The sequence below is a fragment of the Puntigrus tetrazona genome, chromosome 6 (genome assembly GCF_018831695.1).
Source record: "Puntigrus tetrazona isolate hp1 chromosome 6, ASM1883169v1, whole genome shotgun sequence".
NCBI lineage: Eukaryota > Metazoa > Chordata > Actinopteri > Cypriniformes > Cyprinidae > Puntigrus > Puntigrus tetrazona.
The window spans coordinates 16,254,314-16,271,978 of record NC_056704.1 but is presented as its reverse complement, the minus strand read 5'-3'; the positions used below and the strand labels follow the sequence as shown (position 1 = coordinate 16,271,978).

General features: G+C 37.6%; 3 protein-coding genes across 7 annotated transcripts; 1 reads left to right on the top strand and 2 right to left on the bottom strand.

Annotated features, from left to right (window-relative positions):
* Nucleotides 1–72: 72 nt before the first annotated feature.
* ccdc17 (coiled-coil domain containing 17) lies at nt 73–4,777 on the bottom strand. 5 transcript variants are annotated; one of them, XM_043242666.1, is made up of 14 exons: nt 4,437–4,777; nt 3,718–3,795; nt 3,588–3,641; nt 3,390–3,504; nt 2,931–3,072; nt 2,753–2,860; nt 2,441–2,574; nt 2,003–2,140; nt 1,452–1,621; nt 1,205–1,290; nt 871–1,080; nt 571–793; nt 357–467; nt 73–269 (listed from the first exon to the last, which is right to left on the bottom strand). In XM_043242666.1, exons 1-14 carry the CDS (start codon nt 4,644–4,646, stop codon nt 156–158), a joined length of 1,893 nt encoding a protein of 630 aa, XP_043098601.1. In that variant the 5' UTR covers nt 4,647–4,777; the 3' UTR covers nt 73–155. The 5 variants fall into 5 exon arrangements, with proteins under 5 accessions (XP_043098601.1, XP_043098598.1, XP_043098599.1 ...); XM_043242663.1 differs by having other exon boundaries at nt 357–436; XM_043242664.1 differs by having other exon boundaries at nt 357–436; nt 2,003–2,128.
* A 221-nt stretch (nt 4,778–4,998) lies between these two features.
* On the bottom strand, nt 4,999–14,696 carry gpbp1l1 (GC-rich promoter binding protein 1-like 1). Its single transcript, XM_043241898.1, has 12 exons — nt 14,514–14,696; nt 12,166–13,307; nt 10,543–10,656; nt 10,230–10,359; nt 9,823–10,136; nt 9,583–9,658; nt 9,276–9,472; nt 9,011–9,151; nt 8,272–8,427; nt 7,786–7,904; nt 7,091–7,193; nt 4,999–6,995 (listed from the first exon to the last, which is right to left on the bottom strand). The coding sequence occupies exons 3-12, from the start codon at nt 10,600–10,602 to the stop codon at nt 6,840–6,842; spliced, it is 1,452 nt and encodes a 483-aa protein (XP_043097833.1). The 5' UTR covers nt 10,603–10,656; nt 12,166–13,307; nt 14,514–14,696; the 3' UTR covers nt 4,999–6,839.
* Nucleotides 14,697–15,898: 1,202 nt separating this feature from the next.
* Nucleotides 15,899–17,338, top strand: tmem69 (transmembrane protein 69). Its single transcript, XM_043241360.1, has 3 exons — nt 15,899–16,020; nt 16,246–16,295; nt 16,487–17,338. Exons 2-3 carry the CDS (start codon nt 16,251–16,253, stop codon nt 17,192–17,194), a joined length of 753 nt encoding a protein of 250 aa, XP_043097295.1. The 5' UTR covers nt 15,899–16,020; nt 16,246–16,250; the 3' UTR covers nt 17,195–17,338.
* Nucleotides 17,339–17,665: the final 327 nt, after the last annotated feature.

Sequence of the window (17,665 nt, the reverse complement as noted above, 5' to 3'; positions counted from 1 at the left end):
TCAAATAGACAAAGACCGCTCCAGTGGAATCATGGAAATTCAATTGGAGGGAACTCCCAGTTATGGAATTAACTTTAGTGTAAAACAGATGTTTGTAGTAACTTTTTTACAACAAGCTTTGATTTGTACTCGTCACATTTAGGTGAAATTTACTTCTAACTGGTCCCTTCCACGTGATCTGTCTGTGGCGGTGATGAAGGTAATGGATTGGGTGAGGGCTGCAATCCATTGCATGGTTCTTGGTTGGCCAGGATTGTGTTCGAGACCACCTAAACGAGACAGATTTAATGCTGTAAGCTTATCAAAAGCTTTGGAGACTTTGCTATGAAAGAAAAAAAATGCAATATTTTGCATACCGTGGATATGTATTTGTATTGGTAGGTGGTGTTGGGGTCAATCTTTTCAAGAGTTTGTACATCCCCATCACGAGCATTTGCTACACGAAGACAAAGCTCCATATTACCCATCTTAAAAAGAAAGTAGTATTTCGTAAGATTTGAATTAAAAAAATAAAAACAAATCCTGTATGGCATTTAATCTAGTTTAGACTTTAGGATTTTAAGAACATACTTGTGGCACAGAATTCAGCTGATCTGGGTTTAAGGATGCTTGAACTGGGAGAGAGCGTAATGGAAGCCTCCAGTGACCGCTGTGAACCTGGCTGTGCTGGTCAAAGAGATCAAGCTTAGTCCACCCCCGAATCACAGAGCCTTCACTTTCAGGTTTGAGCAAATCCAGCCCTTCAGAAGTCTGGATCTCTAAGACCATAGAGAGATCTGTAGATGGCTGTACTCTGAAATAAAGCACAAATTCAATAACGTGAATACATACCAGTTCTATGTCTCCATATTAATCTCTGAACCAAACTACCTTGACACAGGTTGCTTAACAGCCAGTATGGCACAGTTTCCAGGACTCTTGGTGGACAGTAATGGTCCTGCAGGCTGGCACTGCACAGGGGGCATTGGATTAGTCTGTCCCAACTTCTGTCCATTAAAATATAACCCTGCCAATAAACGCACTTCTCTCAAAGTATCTTCCAGACCCATCACCAGGTCATAGAAGATGACAAAGCCAGCCCTGTAAGCACACATTCAGACAACAGCTGAACTTGAGTCATATTTTGATGTATTTAGTGTGATATTTACGTGCATCTATAAGGACTGTATTGGAAAAAGAAAAAGAAGGTGAAAATGTATATTACACAGGATCATAAGGAGCGGGACCGAGAGTTGCCATTGGATCAGTTATATGGGAGCCCATCAGCGAATGCTGTATTGAACTCTCATCCTGCAATATTGGTAAATAAAAAATATTCATTCTCATACAATCGTTCTTCATTCTCTATCATTCTCACTATCACTGTCAATCGAATAGAATTTTGTGCATTCTTAAACCTCACAGTTGTCTAAACAGATATTGCACCAAGGTGTCATTAAGATTTTGCTCACCAGTGGCAGAGCAGGATTTGTTACGGCTATAGAAGATCCAGGAAAAACAGGCAGAGGAGGTTGGTGTGGTCTTCTTTCTCTGCCCTTCTCTATTTCTCTCCTTAAAAAGGCAATCTCGGCTTTAAGGCTAGCCATTTGATGGATGTGGTCTTTCTGGATATCATTGAGCCCTGATCCAGAAAATATTTATTAAAATATTCTATAATAACATCACATATTATGCCCATATACCTTTAGTGAATAGTATAAGTAGGTGAGATTTGAAGAACCATTTTATTTTTATTTTTTTGTGAAGTTTAGGCTCACAATCAGTGTGTGTTGCTTGTACTTCAGTATCATTCATCTATCATTTTAGCATTACTTAAGGGAAAGGTTAGGTTTAGGTGTAGAGAATTAAATCAGAATAAAATTTTTGCTTTAAAATGTTGTTCCAGGGTCAACAAAATATGGACATAGGACTGCATCAGGACATGCATGTAAGTAGTGTAATAGGATTGTGTGTTTTTTGTCCTCAAGTCTCAGAATGTAAGATCTAAGAGAAACGGTGATACCACGCTCTCCTTTGTTCTGCTCTCTGGCCAGCTGGAATCTGAAGATTTCCTCCTCAAGCCTTTGGTTCTCCTGTTCCACAGCAAGAACATCAGAGTCCAGCACTCTGTGAGGAGACTTCATTCCTGCTGGAACAGGGGCTTGAAAGAATAGTGTACGATGACCATAATCTTTCTAAAAATATGCTTATAATTGGTGCTCAGGAAATATTTATTATTGTTAATATTGTGCTGCTTTTTTCAGGATTGTTGGATAAATGAAAAACATTTACTTTTTTACATTTTTTGTACCAACCTAAATCTTTACTCTCAATTTAATAAACCCTCGCTGAGAAAAGTATTATTTACTGAATAAATAAATATCAAACCCCAAGCTTTTCAAGTTTTTTTTTTTCTCTAAATATTATTCTCAGCCACAGATCAATGATGGTACAAACTCACTTCTTCCTTTTGTCTTGCCTTCAGCTCTGTGTTTTGTCTGCTCCAGTGTAAGAGCCTCAGCTTGAAGGTCATGCATATTGGCCAGAACCTCTGGATCAGAACCACCAGACTGCATGTATGCCAGACGCAAAGCTCTGTCTCAAAAACAAATGCAACACAGCGCTAGAATGTTCTGGATGTTTGCTAAGCTCTCATTAATAGTTGCTTAGAGTATGCTAGGTAAATTGGGATTATTAGGTGGATTCTAGTCAGTTATTAACTGATGCCGGCCATTTATCATTCTTGCATAAAACGTACGTTCAAAAGACCGACCTTATCTGAGCAGAGAGAGGTCCATCCACAGAAGAGATCAAGTCAAAAGCAACATGCTGTGTCTTCTTTTCCTCTGGTGGGTTAGAGGGGACTTCATTTGGACTGGGCCTACAACATCAGCCCAGTATAAACGTGCATCAAGTGGCTTCTCTGCACACTCCACTCCATTCTCTCTTACCCTTTCATTGAGCTGATGTGAGAGCTGAGCTGATGCAGAACCTCCTCGTTTCTCTGTTCCTGATTCCTCAGCTCTTGCAGCACTTCTTCAAGACGAGCCGTCCTCTCCCAACCTGCCAGCTCAGCAAGTCTCTCTTCTATTTCTGGAACAAACACATCAATATAAAACAGTTTAGAAGCAATTCTCATTGATACGTTCAGAGCTTGAAGTCTTCAACACGCAGCGAATTCTGCTGTTTCTCAAATTATGTTTTTATGATTCATTTGCGTTTGTGGAAATGACATTTCAAATTTTGTTGTTAATAAAATGTTAATTACACATAATAATAGATTCACATTTTTACGTCGTTACATAAAGTCCAGCTTTTTTGAAAATGATGCACATGTGTTTGTTGGGTTTTTTTAACCACGTTTTCTTCATTCCTTTTTTTTTTTTTACTAGTTGTGAATATATCCTTACGGTCTCTCTGCTTCTCCAGCTGATTGTTGTGTGCTCTGATCTCCGCCAGTCTCTGCTCATGAAGAGCCCTTCGCTCATCAGCTCCGTGCTGGAGGAACGTCTGATCCTCAGGCACCTGAAGAACACTTACCCAATGTCCAAAACACATAATACCACAGGTACAAACACATTTACAGAACTAGCCTACATCAAACCGACCTCTGTCTGTCTTCGGGGCAGGTTTTGTTCAAACGACATCCTGAGTTTTTGAAACTAAAACAGAAGATAATCAGATGCAGCTTAAAAACATTTGGAATCAGACTGACTGTCTTTGTATGTGGTCTTGTACCTCCTCGGTGAGTCTGTTTAGAGCATTGTTTTGTGCGCTCTCTTTCTTTTCCATTTGATGATCGCTCTTTTCCTTCAACTGGCAAATGGAAAGATATTACACTTACAATATTTGATTAGCAATCAAACACTTCAGGTGTAACCCCCCAACCCGCCTTAGTTATTTTCAGCAGTTACTAATGCATTATTAAAATCACAAGTTTTGTTAACATTAGTAAATGCATTGTGAGCTAACATGAACTAACAATGAATTGTATTTTTACTACCTAATGTTAAAAATATAGATAAATAATATAATAAATGTATTGTTCATGGTAATACATTCAGTAATGTTAACTGACACCTTATTGTAAGGTCTTACCAATATTTCTGTTATAATACTACACATGATCAGTGTTGAAACGCAGTTGTGCTGCTTAATTTTCAGTTTCATTGCGGAAACCACATTTTCAGGATTCTTCGGTGAATAAATTTTTTTTTTTTAATTGTTTCACTTTTGATTAAACTCATCCTTGCTACATAAAAAAGTCACTTTTTTTCAGAAATATCTTACGGACCTCAATCTTTTGAATGAGAAAATATAAGAAAAAACACATGAAATGGAAAACAAACAACTGTTTTTTCCAAATTCTATGTTTTTATAATACACAAAATATAATTAAAACATTGCTAATCTGGATTTTTTATTTTTGAATAATTATATAGCATTCAACCACTTACAGCAATTCCATCAGGTTTCCTTGCCCTCGTAGGATGCACCATCTTCACAGCTGCTTCTTCCTTTTGCACAAATCTCCTTTGTCTCCATAGGGCCACTGGCTCTTTCAGGTCTGTGCCAATGCAGAACTTTGCCTTGTGTTTATCCAAGAGTGCGGTGGAATGGAATGCCATCTTACAGTTTTGACAAATTAACTCCTCCAAGCCTTCCATCTCCCCAGCAATAACTCTAGTTTAATAGTTTATTTAGTTTTATGTTTAATCTTTAAATTAAGTTGATTTAAATAATAATAAAAAAAAATAACAGGAATATAATTTTTGTTATAATGTCTGCCTTCACTTTTATGTAGTGTAACTGTTGACTAAAGTTTTGTTTGTTGGTTACGATCGCCTTGGAAAAGGGGAGTGGTGAAGAATAGACGAGCTCAGAGAAGAATCCAACCCTTGAACGTTTACATGCTTTTTTTTTTTCTTTTGCATGCATATTTCGATCGTTACCATTTACCCTCCTAGAACATGAAGAATGATTTGAAACGTTTCAGCAGAAAACGAAAGGCTGGACATGTTTGGCAAACTGATGCAAAATATTTATTACAATTTTTTTCTCCGATCTTTTCATTATGATGCAGTAGTTTATGTCTGCTTCGTCTCATACAGATAAACCCATACATGACACCTTTTATCTTCTCAAATCTGTAAATAATGTTATCAAAATAATCTTAATCTTCCAAAACTCACAATTTTTTATTCTTATATTTTTTACAATCCACCCTGAATATCAAGGCTGCAGAAACAATATAATGCAAACAAAAGAAGAAGAAAAAAAACCAAAACTATTTATGTGGGAATTTTTACAGCTGTACCAAAATTAAAAAAGAAACTTAAATCTGTGATAAAGCAATTTTTATACCCTATCAGCAAAAACAAGGTACAAAAAAAGGAGATGCACAATTTACATCAGCAGTCCCTCATGAAATAAAGAACTTTTAAAGATGGATCTCTACTTCACTGCCAGCAGCAGGGATAGAACTCGGCGCCCAAAATGAACCTCAAAATCAACATTTAAAGAACAACAAAGCAGAACAAAGCGTGCAAGCCATCTTACCGAATCTCTCAAAGTTCACAGTCATTACAAATCAGACAGCTCAGATCAATTCCTGCATTGTAAACATTACATAAGCCCAATAATGTTTAACGCTTTCTATTCCATTGGGTAGATTTATTAGGGTTTTGTGAGGGAATAAGTTCATCAGACCTTTGTTGCGTTTAACGAATACCCCTTATCAATCTACATGCAATGAATGTAAAGCTATTGAAAATGATTGCCACAGCATTATTTCTGTAAGCATGAAAATGCTTTCTATAGAGTAACTCTGAAATGTTCAGCATCTCAATATGGTTTAAATCAAACAGCTTTTAAGTTAAGAGGGAAAAAACTGTTTTACACCATATATGGGAAAGAAAGAAAACAGTCTGTTTATGATTTTTGAACTTCAAATTCTCCCAACCTCAGTGAACTGAAAATCCGTATGTTCGCCTGGCTTCCCAGAACGTAACATAAAACATAGACCCGTCCATCCAAACGTCACCTTTATTCAAAAACCGGTTCCTGACAAACTCTTCCGCAAGCTAGCTTTCAAATCTAACTTTTAAACATCCTTTAAGGTTTTCTCACGTGTGTACTTGGCAGACATAAGAAAATCAGGTATATTAGTATGATTCTGCAGAATGAAAAGAGTGAAAATGAGCAGTTTGCTGGAACTGGAGCCAGAAATGGACTGATGTTCTAGCTGCCAGACTGCATGTGTCAGTCCATTCAGTGTTGCTTTAGTTCTTCCTTGCTGCAGGGATGACTGGCTTGAGTTCATTTCTATGAGGGACTGGGAGCAACGTCGCAGTCAGCGGCTCACAATGATTGTTTCATCTTAACACTAATGCTACGAATTGTTTTCGCGAAAAGGAAAAAAAAATAAAAAATAGAAAGGTGTCAAAGCCATTTTTATAGAACATTCAGATGATGCCATATTTCACGTTAAATCACGGTTATAATTGGTGTTGTTATTATGAATTAGTCTTTTTTTCCCCAAGCAAAAGCAAAAAAGATCTGGTGGAAGGTGTGTGTGGCTTTCTTTGACATTTCTAGTTCAGGATAAAGAACAAAATGCAGACATGGAGAGATAGGGGGGAGAAAAAAAAAATGTAAAAAAAAACAAAACAAAACAAAAAGACACTGCCTACGAGCTGACAACTGAATTCTTTCTCTCCGTCTGGGATATGACCGATGTTCCTTGTCCATGAAAAGAATCTTTTCTCTCTTCTTTTAGTTTGAAACAAATGGGTGTGATGGAGGAGACAGATTAAGTGAAAGAGAGAAAGGGAAACGTGGGAGGGGTGTTTAAAGCCACATTAGGTATCATCATCATCGGAGGTCTGGCTGCTACTGCTCGTCTCAGACTCGGAGCCCTCTTCCAGGCCAGGGTTAGGGGTGTTCCTCCAGGTTAGCAGGGTCACACTACGTGGCTTCAAGAGCACACCGTTACGTCCCAGACCAATCTTCTTCATCTGAGAGCAAACACATACAGGAGAAATTAACTATGTATTACAATAAAAAGGAAAAAAAAGAACAAACAAAAACAAAGTATATATTTTTTCTATACCTGTTCAGTTTTAGCTTGAAACTCTCTGAGTTCATCCTCAGTGAGTGGCTGGAAGTTATCATCATTTTCTGGATATTCTTGCCATCCCATTGCCTTCAGCAACCTGTCACAGAGGATCAACATGTCTGAGTATGTGGTTTGTGGATATTTTCGTTGTGATGTGATGCGTGCTGATAAATGTGCTCTGTTTAAAAACCCAGTGTACTGCCTATGAAGGTAGCATTACACCATAAGTGTACCAGTTATATCTTAAATACATATACATATATATATATATACATATATATATATACATATATATATATATATATATACACATATATACATATATATATATATATATATATATATATATATATATATATATATATATATATATATATATATATATATATAAACCTGGAAATCTATTTTTAAAAATGTAATCTATTTTTGTTTTGGTTCCTATTCATGAATTTCTTGCCCATTCAAGTCAATGGGAACCTAAACTTACTTAAATTAGCAATATTCATTAAAACGTCTTTTGTCCATGACACAAATGAGAGTAAATGTTTTTTCGTGTTTGGGTGGACTACACCTTTAAGTTAATAGAAGGCATTTGCTCATGTAGGCAGCTCACTAGAATTTGGAAGTGAGCTTATACGTGTCTGATGAAGGAGAATGTGTTGAAGTGTTGTGCTTCTGGTCGCTCTGACCTGTGTTCCGCCTCCAGAGAGCTGGACAAGTGCTCTGGGTCTGAGTCACTGAGAGAGTGGGAGATGCCGTTCTCATGACTCTCTCCAAACTCTTTTGGTTCAGGGGTACTTCCCTCACCCTGAACGCACAGAAACCACAAATGAAACCTCAGCAAACATGAATTTAAGGTTGAACAAATCTGTTAATTGCCATCTAAACTTACTGAAATCATGGAAACAAGCAATAATCTATGCATTTGTTTTAAAAATCTGGTTGCTGATGACTAATATGCTAATAAACAAAACAGAAGAAAATTATTTTTATATGTTACATAATTTGACTTTCTATAATCTATTGACAAGGTTGTAGGTGGATTTGGAACAGATATCAACAGGAAATCTCCAAATCTGTTAATAAAACAATTCTAGATCATATTAAATTGAGCAAATACTGGAAAATTAAATACCCTAAAATACCCAACACATAGGAGATTAATTTATCTGCACCTCTGCTGGAGCTCCTGGGCTGTGGCAGTCACTCACGTCCCCATTTCTCTCATCTTTTAGCCCACGCAGGAACTCACTCTTACGGTCTGTGCTGCGCCGCATCAGCTTTAGCCGTGAAGGGGTGATTTCTATGGGAGGGGTAGTGCTAGAGGGCGGCTATGGAGGGGGAGAGATAGAAGGAAAGAGAGAAAGAAATGGAACGATAAAGTGAGTTACAAATAAGAAAAATGCTGGGTAAGCAGCAGTGTTTATTGATGTTTTGCTACGGATAAATATGATAATGTTTGTTTGGTAAATTACAGAATACTGAAGTGCAGAGAAGATCTGTGTTATAAACATTTTTCAACCAGTGTTTTGTAAATGGCTGAATTATACAATGATACCATGAAAGCATTTGGTTTGAAATGAAGCCAACAATCATACTTTCTGAGAATGTTGGGCACTTGGTCCTTACTGGCAAAAGATTAAAAGGAATTTATCGCTTTTTATGAAGATTAATTTTCACTATTAACTAACATACTGCCATATTGCTTTATAGTGCATGAGCATATTTTAAATCCCTTAATCCTACCACATACCTTACTAACTATTATTAAGAAGCAAATTAGATGTTTATTAAGGCAAAGTTAAGAACTGGACATTAAAATTAAGTGTGATAGAAAGTCTACTTTATTATTGTATGTGAGAAACTCCCCCCCAAAAAAACCAACAGCTTCCATGCATGACTTTTTCATTTTACCTCTTTAGAAGTGCCATGGGCAGGTGCACTGACGGGTGTCAGAGGTTTGGTCACAGAAACTGGGCTGGTGAAGGCCGAATCCCGTCCAGAGAAATGCAAACCCGCTTTAGTTTCCCTTCCGTTGGGTTTCCATGGCCCAGGCTACAAAAAGAAAAATCATAAATGGAATATGACACAATTTTGCACTGTAGGTAATGTGATCCAATAAGCTCGTAAAACATCTCTCAAACTTCAGGTACAATTTCCAGATTCACTGGCTTAGTACCTTGGTGGGGGCAGTGGCAGGTTTGGGGACCAGATTCTTGTAGACACTGGGTCCAGGGATGGAGACTTTAGAACCATTGGCGGGTAGAGGACCAGCACTGGCAAAACCAGCCGAAAACGCAGCACTGGGATCCTCCTTAGACACTTTCTTAATGACCAGCATCTTCGACATAGCCTGCTTAGCACTAGGAGGATTCTCTGTAACAAAGTTGCAAAAAAACCTTACAGAGCAAGCCAATAAATGCAAGATCATTTTTTACTTTTGTTGTAATTGGAGGAAGGTGATTTTATTTTGAAAGCAACTTTACCCCATACTCCTGCCGGAGTACCGACAGCACGAGGCTGACTGGCTGGCTTTCCAGTTGTCTCTGGGTTCAAGGAGGGCTGAAATTCGCATGAAAACAAAGCATTAATGCAAACTCACTATGCGAAAGGCACGAAAAGTATGACAGAACTGAATCTCTATGACATAACCAGTTAATTCATGCTTGGCACAGTTGTGAACTCACTACACAAGTAAACAAACCCAAGAAGAATAAGATACTTACAAAATCCTCATCAACAAACTTGAGCTTGTCATCATTGCGCTCCTCATCAGAGTATCTGTCCTGATATGGGCCACCTTTGCGTGGATGAAAGTTTCCATTACGCTGCCGGTGACCCCCTTGTCTGTCTCTCTCGCCTCCACGTTTGATATGCCGAGCATGGTGGTGGTGAGGACCTTCCTGGCCCCTCTGTGCCCCATGCCAGCTGGGGGTCTCCTTCCACCCTGGTCCGCCTCCCAATCCCCCCTGACTCCCCTTCGCAACACCAGAGTCTACAGAGTCATGCCTCAACAGAGATGGCTGCTGCCACCCATCACCTAAAGAGAAAAAGTACAGCTATTTTAAAAAAGTGCAAGACGAGAAACAGTTTGACTCTGCATATAAAGGATGTTAGATGCGTGTTGCTCTACCTCCAGGTGCTCTTAGTGGGTCATTGTTGAAAAAGCCATCGGAAGAATTGTGCCTGCGGCGGTTTACTCCCGGCCGGCTGTCTCCGCGGGGAAAGTGCTCTCCATGCTTCTCAAGGGGGGCAGCAGGGGACTAAAAATCACAGACGCAAATTAAACAGACAGCTTCAGCTTTAAAAAGCTTATTTTAGAACAGAATGATTAGGCTCAAGAGAACTAAGAGTGGCAAAGAGAACTAAGAGTGTCCTGAATAAAAACATTAAAAAAAAGAAAAAAAGCACAAAGTCAATAGAAAGTCAACAATCCATTACAATACCTTGGCGGGCTGAGGCGTGGAGAAGTTAAGCCAGGCAGGAACAAAGTCATGCTGCGCCATTTAGGTCCAGTGTCTCCCGTCAGTGGATGGAGGCATCAAACCTCATGGCCTGAACTGAGAATGCAAGCAACAAACATCACATCATTACATTCTACTAACACAAGAACATCATGTAATCTTTTCTTTCTTATTGAGAGAAATACAAAAAGGGTAGGACAATCTGATTGGATCACTGCCAGACTTAAACCGTGGTGGAAACATAACAAGCAGATGGTCTTAATAATAATGCAAATTTATCTTCTGCTAGCAGGAGGCGCTTTTAGAGTGTTAATAACAGTTTCCCTGATAATGGCTGTAAACAAAGCACCACTGCGCTCATGAACGTTACTTTATCAGACAGTGTAAGAAAGTTCCCTTGACAAATCCATTCATGTACATAACCCATGCCGTGTTTTGATTTGAAACGAGGAGTGCTCAAGTTAATTTAGCAAAGTTAAAGCCTTTTGGAAAATATATTTGTGGCAGTCAGCATTGATATTGTGGTGGGCCAACACAAATAAAGCAATGTATGAGAAACACTTGAGTGACAAGTTGGTGGAGAAGTTTTGAAACTCGTCTAGATACCGGATAACTTTATCTAACACGTCATCATCCTTGATTTTGCTGGAGAGTGGAGGAGATAATATTTTTGAATGAAGATTACAAGGGCATATCAATATTTTTTTTAAATACATATATACATGGAAGAGTCATATCAAAAATGCTGTACAATTCCGTAAAAACAAGAATTTTGATTGAAAGCCGACTTTAAAAATTAAGTGTAATTCCTCTAGTATCAAATTCAAATACAAGGACTATTTAAAGCTTTTTTTTTTTTAATTCTCCTATCAAACTAAGTTCTTGCCCAGAAAACCATAGCACTGGTTGAGCCAATATTGCTGAGTCAGGCTGGTCAGGACACTCAATGAAAGAGAGAAATGTTTTAAAAGCGCAGTGCTAACCCTTTACCCTTTTTGTGGATATCAACCTCCATATTGCTTACTAACTGTTGTATTTGCATATTAGAGAATCTACTAATGATTTTTGGAATACTATGCAAAAATATGCCCCGCAGCTCAAAAGATATTACCAAAAAAAAAAAAAAAAAAAAACCCAAAGTTGGCTCAATCAGAAAAACCACTTGAATAAGGAGGGACGGAGTTTAAACAAGACTAAAAAAATTGGAGAAGTCCATCACGTTACCAGAGAAAAGTCTGTCATTTTTTTATAAGAAGTTATTTAATTTACATATTATTAAGTTAAAAAATTAACAGAACACATGATCTATTACATGCATTTTCAACACAGATTTTCATTTCCTGCCAATTTTATGAAGAAAAAAAAAGTAAGGTCTTTTGTAAATAAAAGCTAGAACTTTCTTGATTAAAACAAAAAAGACTCTTCTGTTTCATGGCTCTGCTGGCCTAGATATGATTGTCAGTATTTACTTAAGACTCAACAAAAACTAACTTTGAAACAATACATTCTACTTAATCTCACATTCCATTGCATAAGTGATAACTCATTCAAAATACACAATAATCAATACTAAGGAAAGTTCCAGCTAAAGCTGTGGCTTCTTACCCCAGAGACAAAGGCTCTGTAGTTCGATGGCCCTGTCCTTGGCTGTATCTGTGTAGAGGGCCCAACCAACGCACTTTCACAGGCTTTAACGCCTCAGGACAACCGCACCTCCTGTCACAGACAAACTCCAGTTTCCAGGATGGTGCAAAGAAGGAGATGGAAGTAAAACTTGTGCAGGCCAAGGTAAAATTTCAAGGCGATGGAAGAGATGGAGACGTGTTGTTCTTGATCAGTGGCGTGTAGTTGCGGAAGAATAGAGGATGTGTTTGATCAGAAATGCCAGAGTGACTCTCCACGACACCCTTAGTTCACCAACGATGACTGTGTGCATTCAGATTGACTGGACACGAATGAAGCAAATCCAAAGGGTTCTGAAAAGAAACTCTGTTTGAGTCTTAAATCGTCCAGTCTCTTGTTCAGGGTGCTTGTGGTAGCAGCACGTCGTGCCTGCTCTGACACTCAGAAGCTCCTTTACGAACTCATTTTCGGCTGAAGACACACACAGCAATAAAAAAAATGGAGAGTGGGTTTGTACCACACAAAGCTGTTTCGCGCAAAGTGGTGATCTGAATATGTTCACCTCATCAAAACAGCGAAGGTGCTACGTCAGGGCGAAAAGGGGAGGGGGGCTGATTTGTCACATCACAATAGCTAGAAGTGCTTTATGTTATAAAGTCATGAGAATTGCTTTTGCTTTCAACAGCTCATACTTTGGATGATTCAGCGAACCAAACCATGAAAATTTGACATCTTTAATTCTCGCCCCATATGGTTGATAAAAGGCTGGTGGACCAATATCACGTCAGGCTACCGGAAAAATTTAAAGTAAATATGATTTGACTTCGAACAACACTTCCAACCTTCCAGTTCATCAAATTCAAAAAATCTTCCACAGGTGAGTAACTTGAAGCCAAAGCGCACAGATTCCTGTTAAACACGGTGTACCGTGCATTGGTAATTCAGTGAAACCAAAACACAAGCTCCAGGTGCAAGCAAACCTTGAACATTCAATGTGAAACAACAGGTGTACTCCAGATTGTATTATTGCATGTTGGGAGATCTCGGGTCTATTGAAATCCTGCAGTCACAAATCCAACAGTTCTTCTTCCTCCAGATCTTCACAAATAATCTGCAGACCAACTCTGTAAGACAACAGATATTTATTGATTACCCAGCAATCAATAGTTTAGAAAAATGTCATTTCTTTTCACAATTGCATGTATTGTGGGGTGACAAGGTATACTTAAGCACAAAACATTCAGTGATGCTTTTCTTGATTTTATCTTAGACAATAATTATCAATGCAGTTTCTATTACTTCGAACGAAGAAACTATATTTGGAAATATATTTGCGCTTAAAAGCCGTAAAGGACTTTGTCAAAAAAGTCAAACTGCAAACGAACAATCAAAAAACAAAACAGTTTGACAGCACATTAACCTTCGTTGGTTAAAAATTTTACACTGATACTTAGAGTAATAATATTAATAATTACACTTCATTTATAAAATAAAAGTATACTCTTGCCATCATTTACTCATTTCCCTATATTCAAAAACTGTATTCCACCCCTCAGAGGGAAACAAATGGAGAAAAAAAAGGTAAAATAACATCTCTTGTCTTGTCATTTTGACTTTCACTACACAGAAAAATAAAATGAGAGCGGGTAAATTATGACAAAAAAAGTCCTGTTCGAGTGAAGCACTCTCTTAACATGACTAATCATCACTTTGTCAGTGGATTTCATATGAAATGTATCTCTCCGTGGCCGAGAATTGTCTAGTTAACGTTACAGTAAGATAAACAAGTTATTTGTATAATGCAAAACTGCTGAAGTAGAAAGTAAAGTGAAGCAAAACTAAAGCAGGCGTATAACTAGCAGGAGTTAGCTGCAGAATATAAACTAAAACAGACTTTCACATATATTCGTGATAATTACAAACTAATATTTAATACGCTAGTCACAAGTTCTGCAGCACACGGGAGTTAAACCTACTAACAAACTATAACCAACTTGAAGTAAATACTTGTTTGTCTTTCTACGTTACTTGCTGAACACTCGCTAGCACGGCACAGTTAGCATAGTAGGCCATTCAATGTGTGCAGAGACCTTTAAGCCCACGCTGAGTGTTTAAGTTCAAACTTCTAAAACAAAGAAACTTATAGACCTTATTAGACGGATACATAAGGATGAATTATAACGACTCGGGAGTGTGTCGTGAAGGAATGCGTGTTATTTTAGCCACGGCGCGAGCTAGGCTAAGCTAGCATTTCGAGCAGAAATAAAGTGTTGCAAAATGGCTCCCTCTCGACACCAAACCACCGAATAAACATTTCGATATACACATACCTTTTGATCCCTTGTCTATCCCAATAAGTTAATCGAAGACAATGATGCACCGCTCGTCAAGTCAATTTGACAGCTCGGAGGTTGTCGTATTTCTGATTCTGTATTTTGTTTGTGTTTTTTAATCACACTCGTTCCGACTTTGCCAATCCATCTAGCTTGTTCCTGTCTACTTCTGAATCCGCACAGACGAGCTAATCGATCGCAGAGCACAGAGCGCTCGACGCGTCACAACATAGCCCCAGCTCGAGCCAGATAATGGTAGCGGATTTATTCACGACGCACACAGAGTGTGGACTTTTACAATTGTTTGCATTCTTTTTGCACTATTTGTAAAATATGTTTTTTTTTTTTTTTTTTTTTTTTTACAAAATATATTACGTGAACAACATGGCAGACTGCATGCCCTCTGGTAATGCAAATTTGGTTCATCTGCTACCAGAAACGGAGTGACGGAATTTCACGCACTGACAGACGTGAAGTAACGAAAAAAAAAATAACAGATGTGTGTATAAACTTAAAAGTTAACGAAAAATGCCCACGCATTCGTGGGAACATAATGTGTGCAAAGCAAACGATGAATATTGTCTTTCCTTTTGGAAGTTATGGAAATTTAAATGTACTATACATTAGGCATCACTGAGAGAATAAACTCCCATTTTGCACAAACACTATGATGTGTCATTCAGTAAATTATCACCCACACATAATGAAAAAAATCTTTGTGAAAACTGAACAAAACGGATGACACATTAAAACCGATGCTTTTGACCACTTTAGAAGGACCAACATATTAGTGATTCACTTCATCATACTCTTAAAAAAATTATTGCCAGCAATCATAATTGTTTTGCTAATAATATTTTTTGTTATTTAAATTAACCTTGATTTTATAATTTTATTTGATCATTTACGTTTTATGTATTTGTGCCTTTTTATTTGCATAAAATGCAATTGAATAATGACCTGATAGATTATATTTGCATAAAAGATTTACAATTAAAATAGCAATAGAATGGGTTAAGAAGAAAAAGAAAAGAAAAAAAAAATCATTAAATGTTTCTGTATTAATTTTCAGTTCAACTTAACCACAAAAATATTTTGCATTTAAAAATGAAAATATTTTAAGCTTTAAACCGCTGTTGTTTTGCAACATTCCATTCCCATTATACTACATCCTATCCATAAACGCCTAGTATAGCTTTTTATTTTATCATTATAATTTTTATTATATATATATATATATATATATATATATATATATATATATATATATATATATATATATATATATATATATATATATATAATAACCGGTATGCTAAATTGTATACAATCTAAATTGAAATACATGACCCTGGACACTTCCGTGGGACTTTTATAGGAAGTTTCTAGGCTTTTTCGTGTTATGTTGTGTCTACCTTCGCATCGCCGCATGCCTTCTAATGACCTTCTGCTGACAAATAAAACCTCCTCGTTTCATTTTTGGCTAATATGATATAAAGTCAAGGTATGTTTTCATTATTTCTTAGTTTTCTGTCGAATCTGTTTCTTTCAAATAAGCATATAATGGGTGCACGGTTAGCACGTTAGCTTTTATTATATATAATTCAGTGAGCCGACGTAACTTTAAACAGATCTGATTCAGACATCACTGCAATGACTGTCCTCGATTATTACTGTTTAACTCAGTTATTGTTATTACATTAATGCTTTATTATTATTTGAATTGCAGGTAAAATGTTGGCGGGTATAATAGGACGTCACATCCTTCATAACTTTGGGGTGAGTGAAACATTTGATTTAAGCCATCAGTTTTTGTTGCTTTTAGTCCTATTTTTTGCACTTTCTGATTTTTTTTTTTTTTTTTTTTTTTTTATAAACTCCTAACAGACGTCCAACACCTGAAGCATTTTCTATTTGTTTATATGAATTCCCATTGTTTTATCTTACATTTCTTTCCTCCCTAATAACAGGGAACGCAGTGGAGTGGCCTCCTGCAGGTGTCCAGCAAGATTGCCTGTTTAGGGCAGCGTACCACTTACTGTTCAACACTGTTTACTAGAGGTTTCTATAGACAGCTGCCCCCAAGACATGTTGCTGGTTCTGTTCTGGGAGCCCACTCATTTCACTGGTCTGCACATAGACTGAAAAAACGTCCTCAAGAAGAGAGTCCACCAAGAGAACTTGATTTGGTTCGTTATGACATGAGAGACCTGAAGAAAGCTCCAAAGCCGGCCCTCTACCTCGGATTATCCGGTCTCGTTCCTTTTGTAGCCGCTCCTCTGCTTATGGCTGCCACAGAGCTGTACCTTCCCGATGTTGCATTTGCTCAAGTTGCATACGGAGCGTCCATCGTTTCCTTTCTTGGTGGGGTACGCTGGGGTTTTGCCTTGCCTGCCGGGAGCCCAGCAAAACCTGACTGGCTCAATTTAGCCAACAGCGTGGTTCCCTCTCTGATTGCATGGATGGCACTGCTTTTTTACCGCGACATCACACAGTCTGCTTTGCTTGTGATAATTGGGCTTGGGATAGCTTTGCATTATGACCTGTCCCTCCTGCCCACATATCCCAGCTGGTTTAAAGCACTGAGGACCATTCTCACATTTGTAGCCTTTCTCTCTTTGGTGGGCACCGTTGTCATTAAGCAGTGTTATCCTGAGAAAAAACTCACTAATAAATGAGCTATGTCAATTCATTAATATGAAATAAGTAAAAAAGTATCATCATTGATAACATTGTATCGTATTTTATGTGTTTAAAGGCTATTTTAGTTTTAAATTCTGATTCCTTTTGCTTTGTTTTAATAAAATATCGGTGTTGTTTTCTGTTGGTGTTGTGGAACTTCTTATTAATCGACGTAATCGTGAAGATTAAGAATGAAAAACTAAACCGAGTTTTGACTTTGCCTTGCTTTTATTTGTTTCCAGAGAATGATCTGATTTAGACACAGTTTGAGTCTGCGAGCAAAGAGATAAATGTGGGGCTCACTGACCAGAGTTAAGAAATCTGTCAAAATCCCCCATCTAACCAATGAAAATGGTCGAAACACATCACATGGTATCGCTTGCTTATGCAATGACTTTTACACAGCATCACAATCATTGTATTCTACTTCACTAGCTAGTGATTGCAACTAAAAAGATTGTTGATTA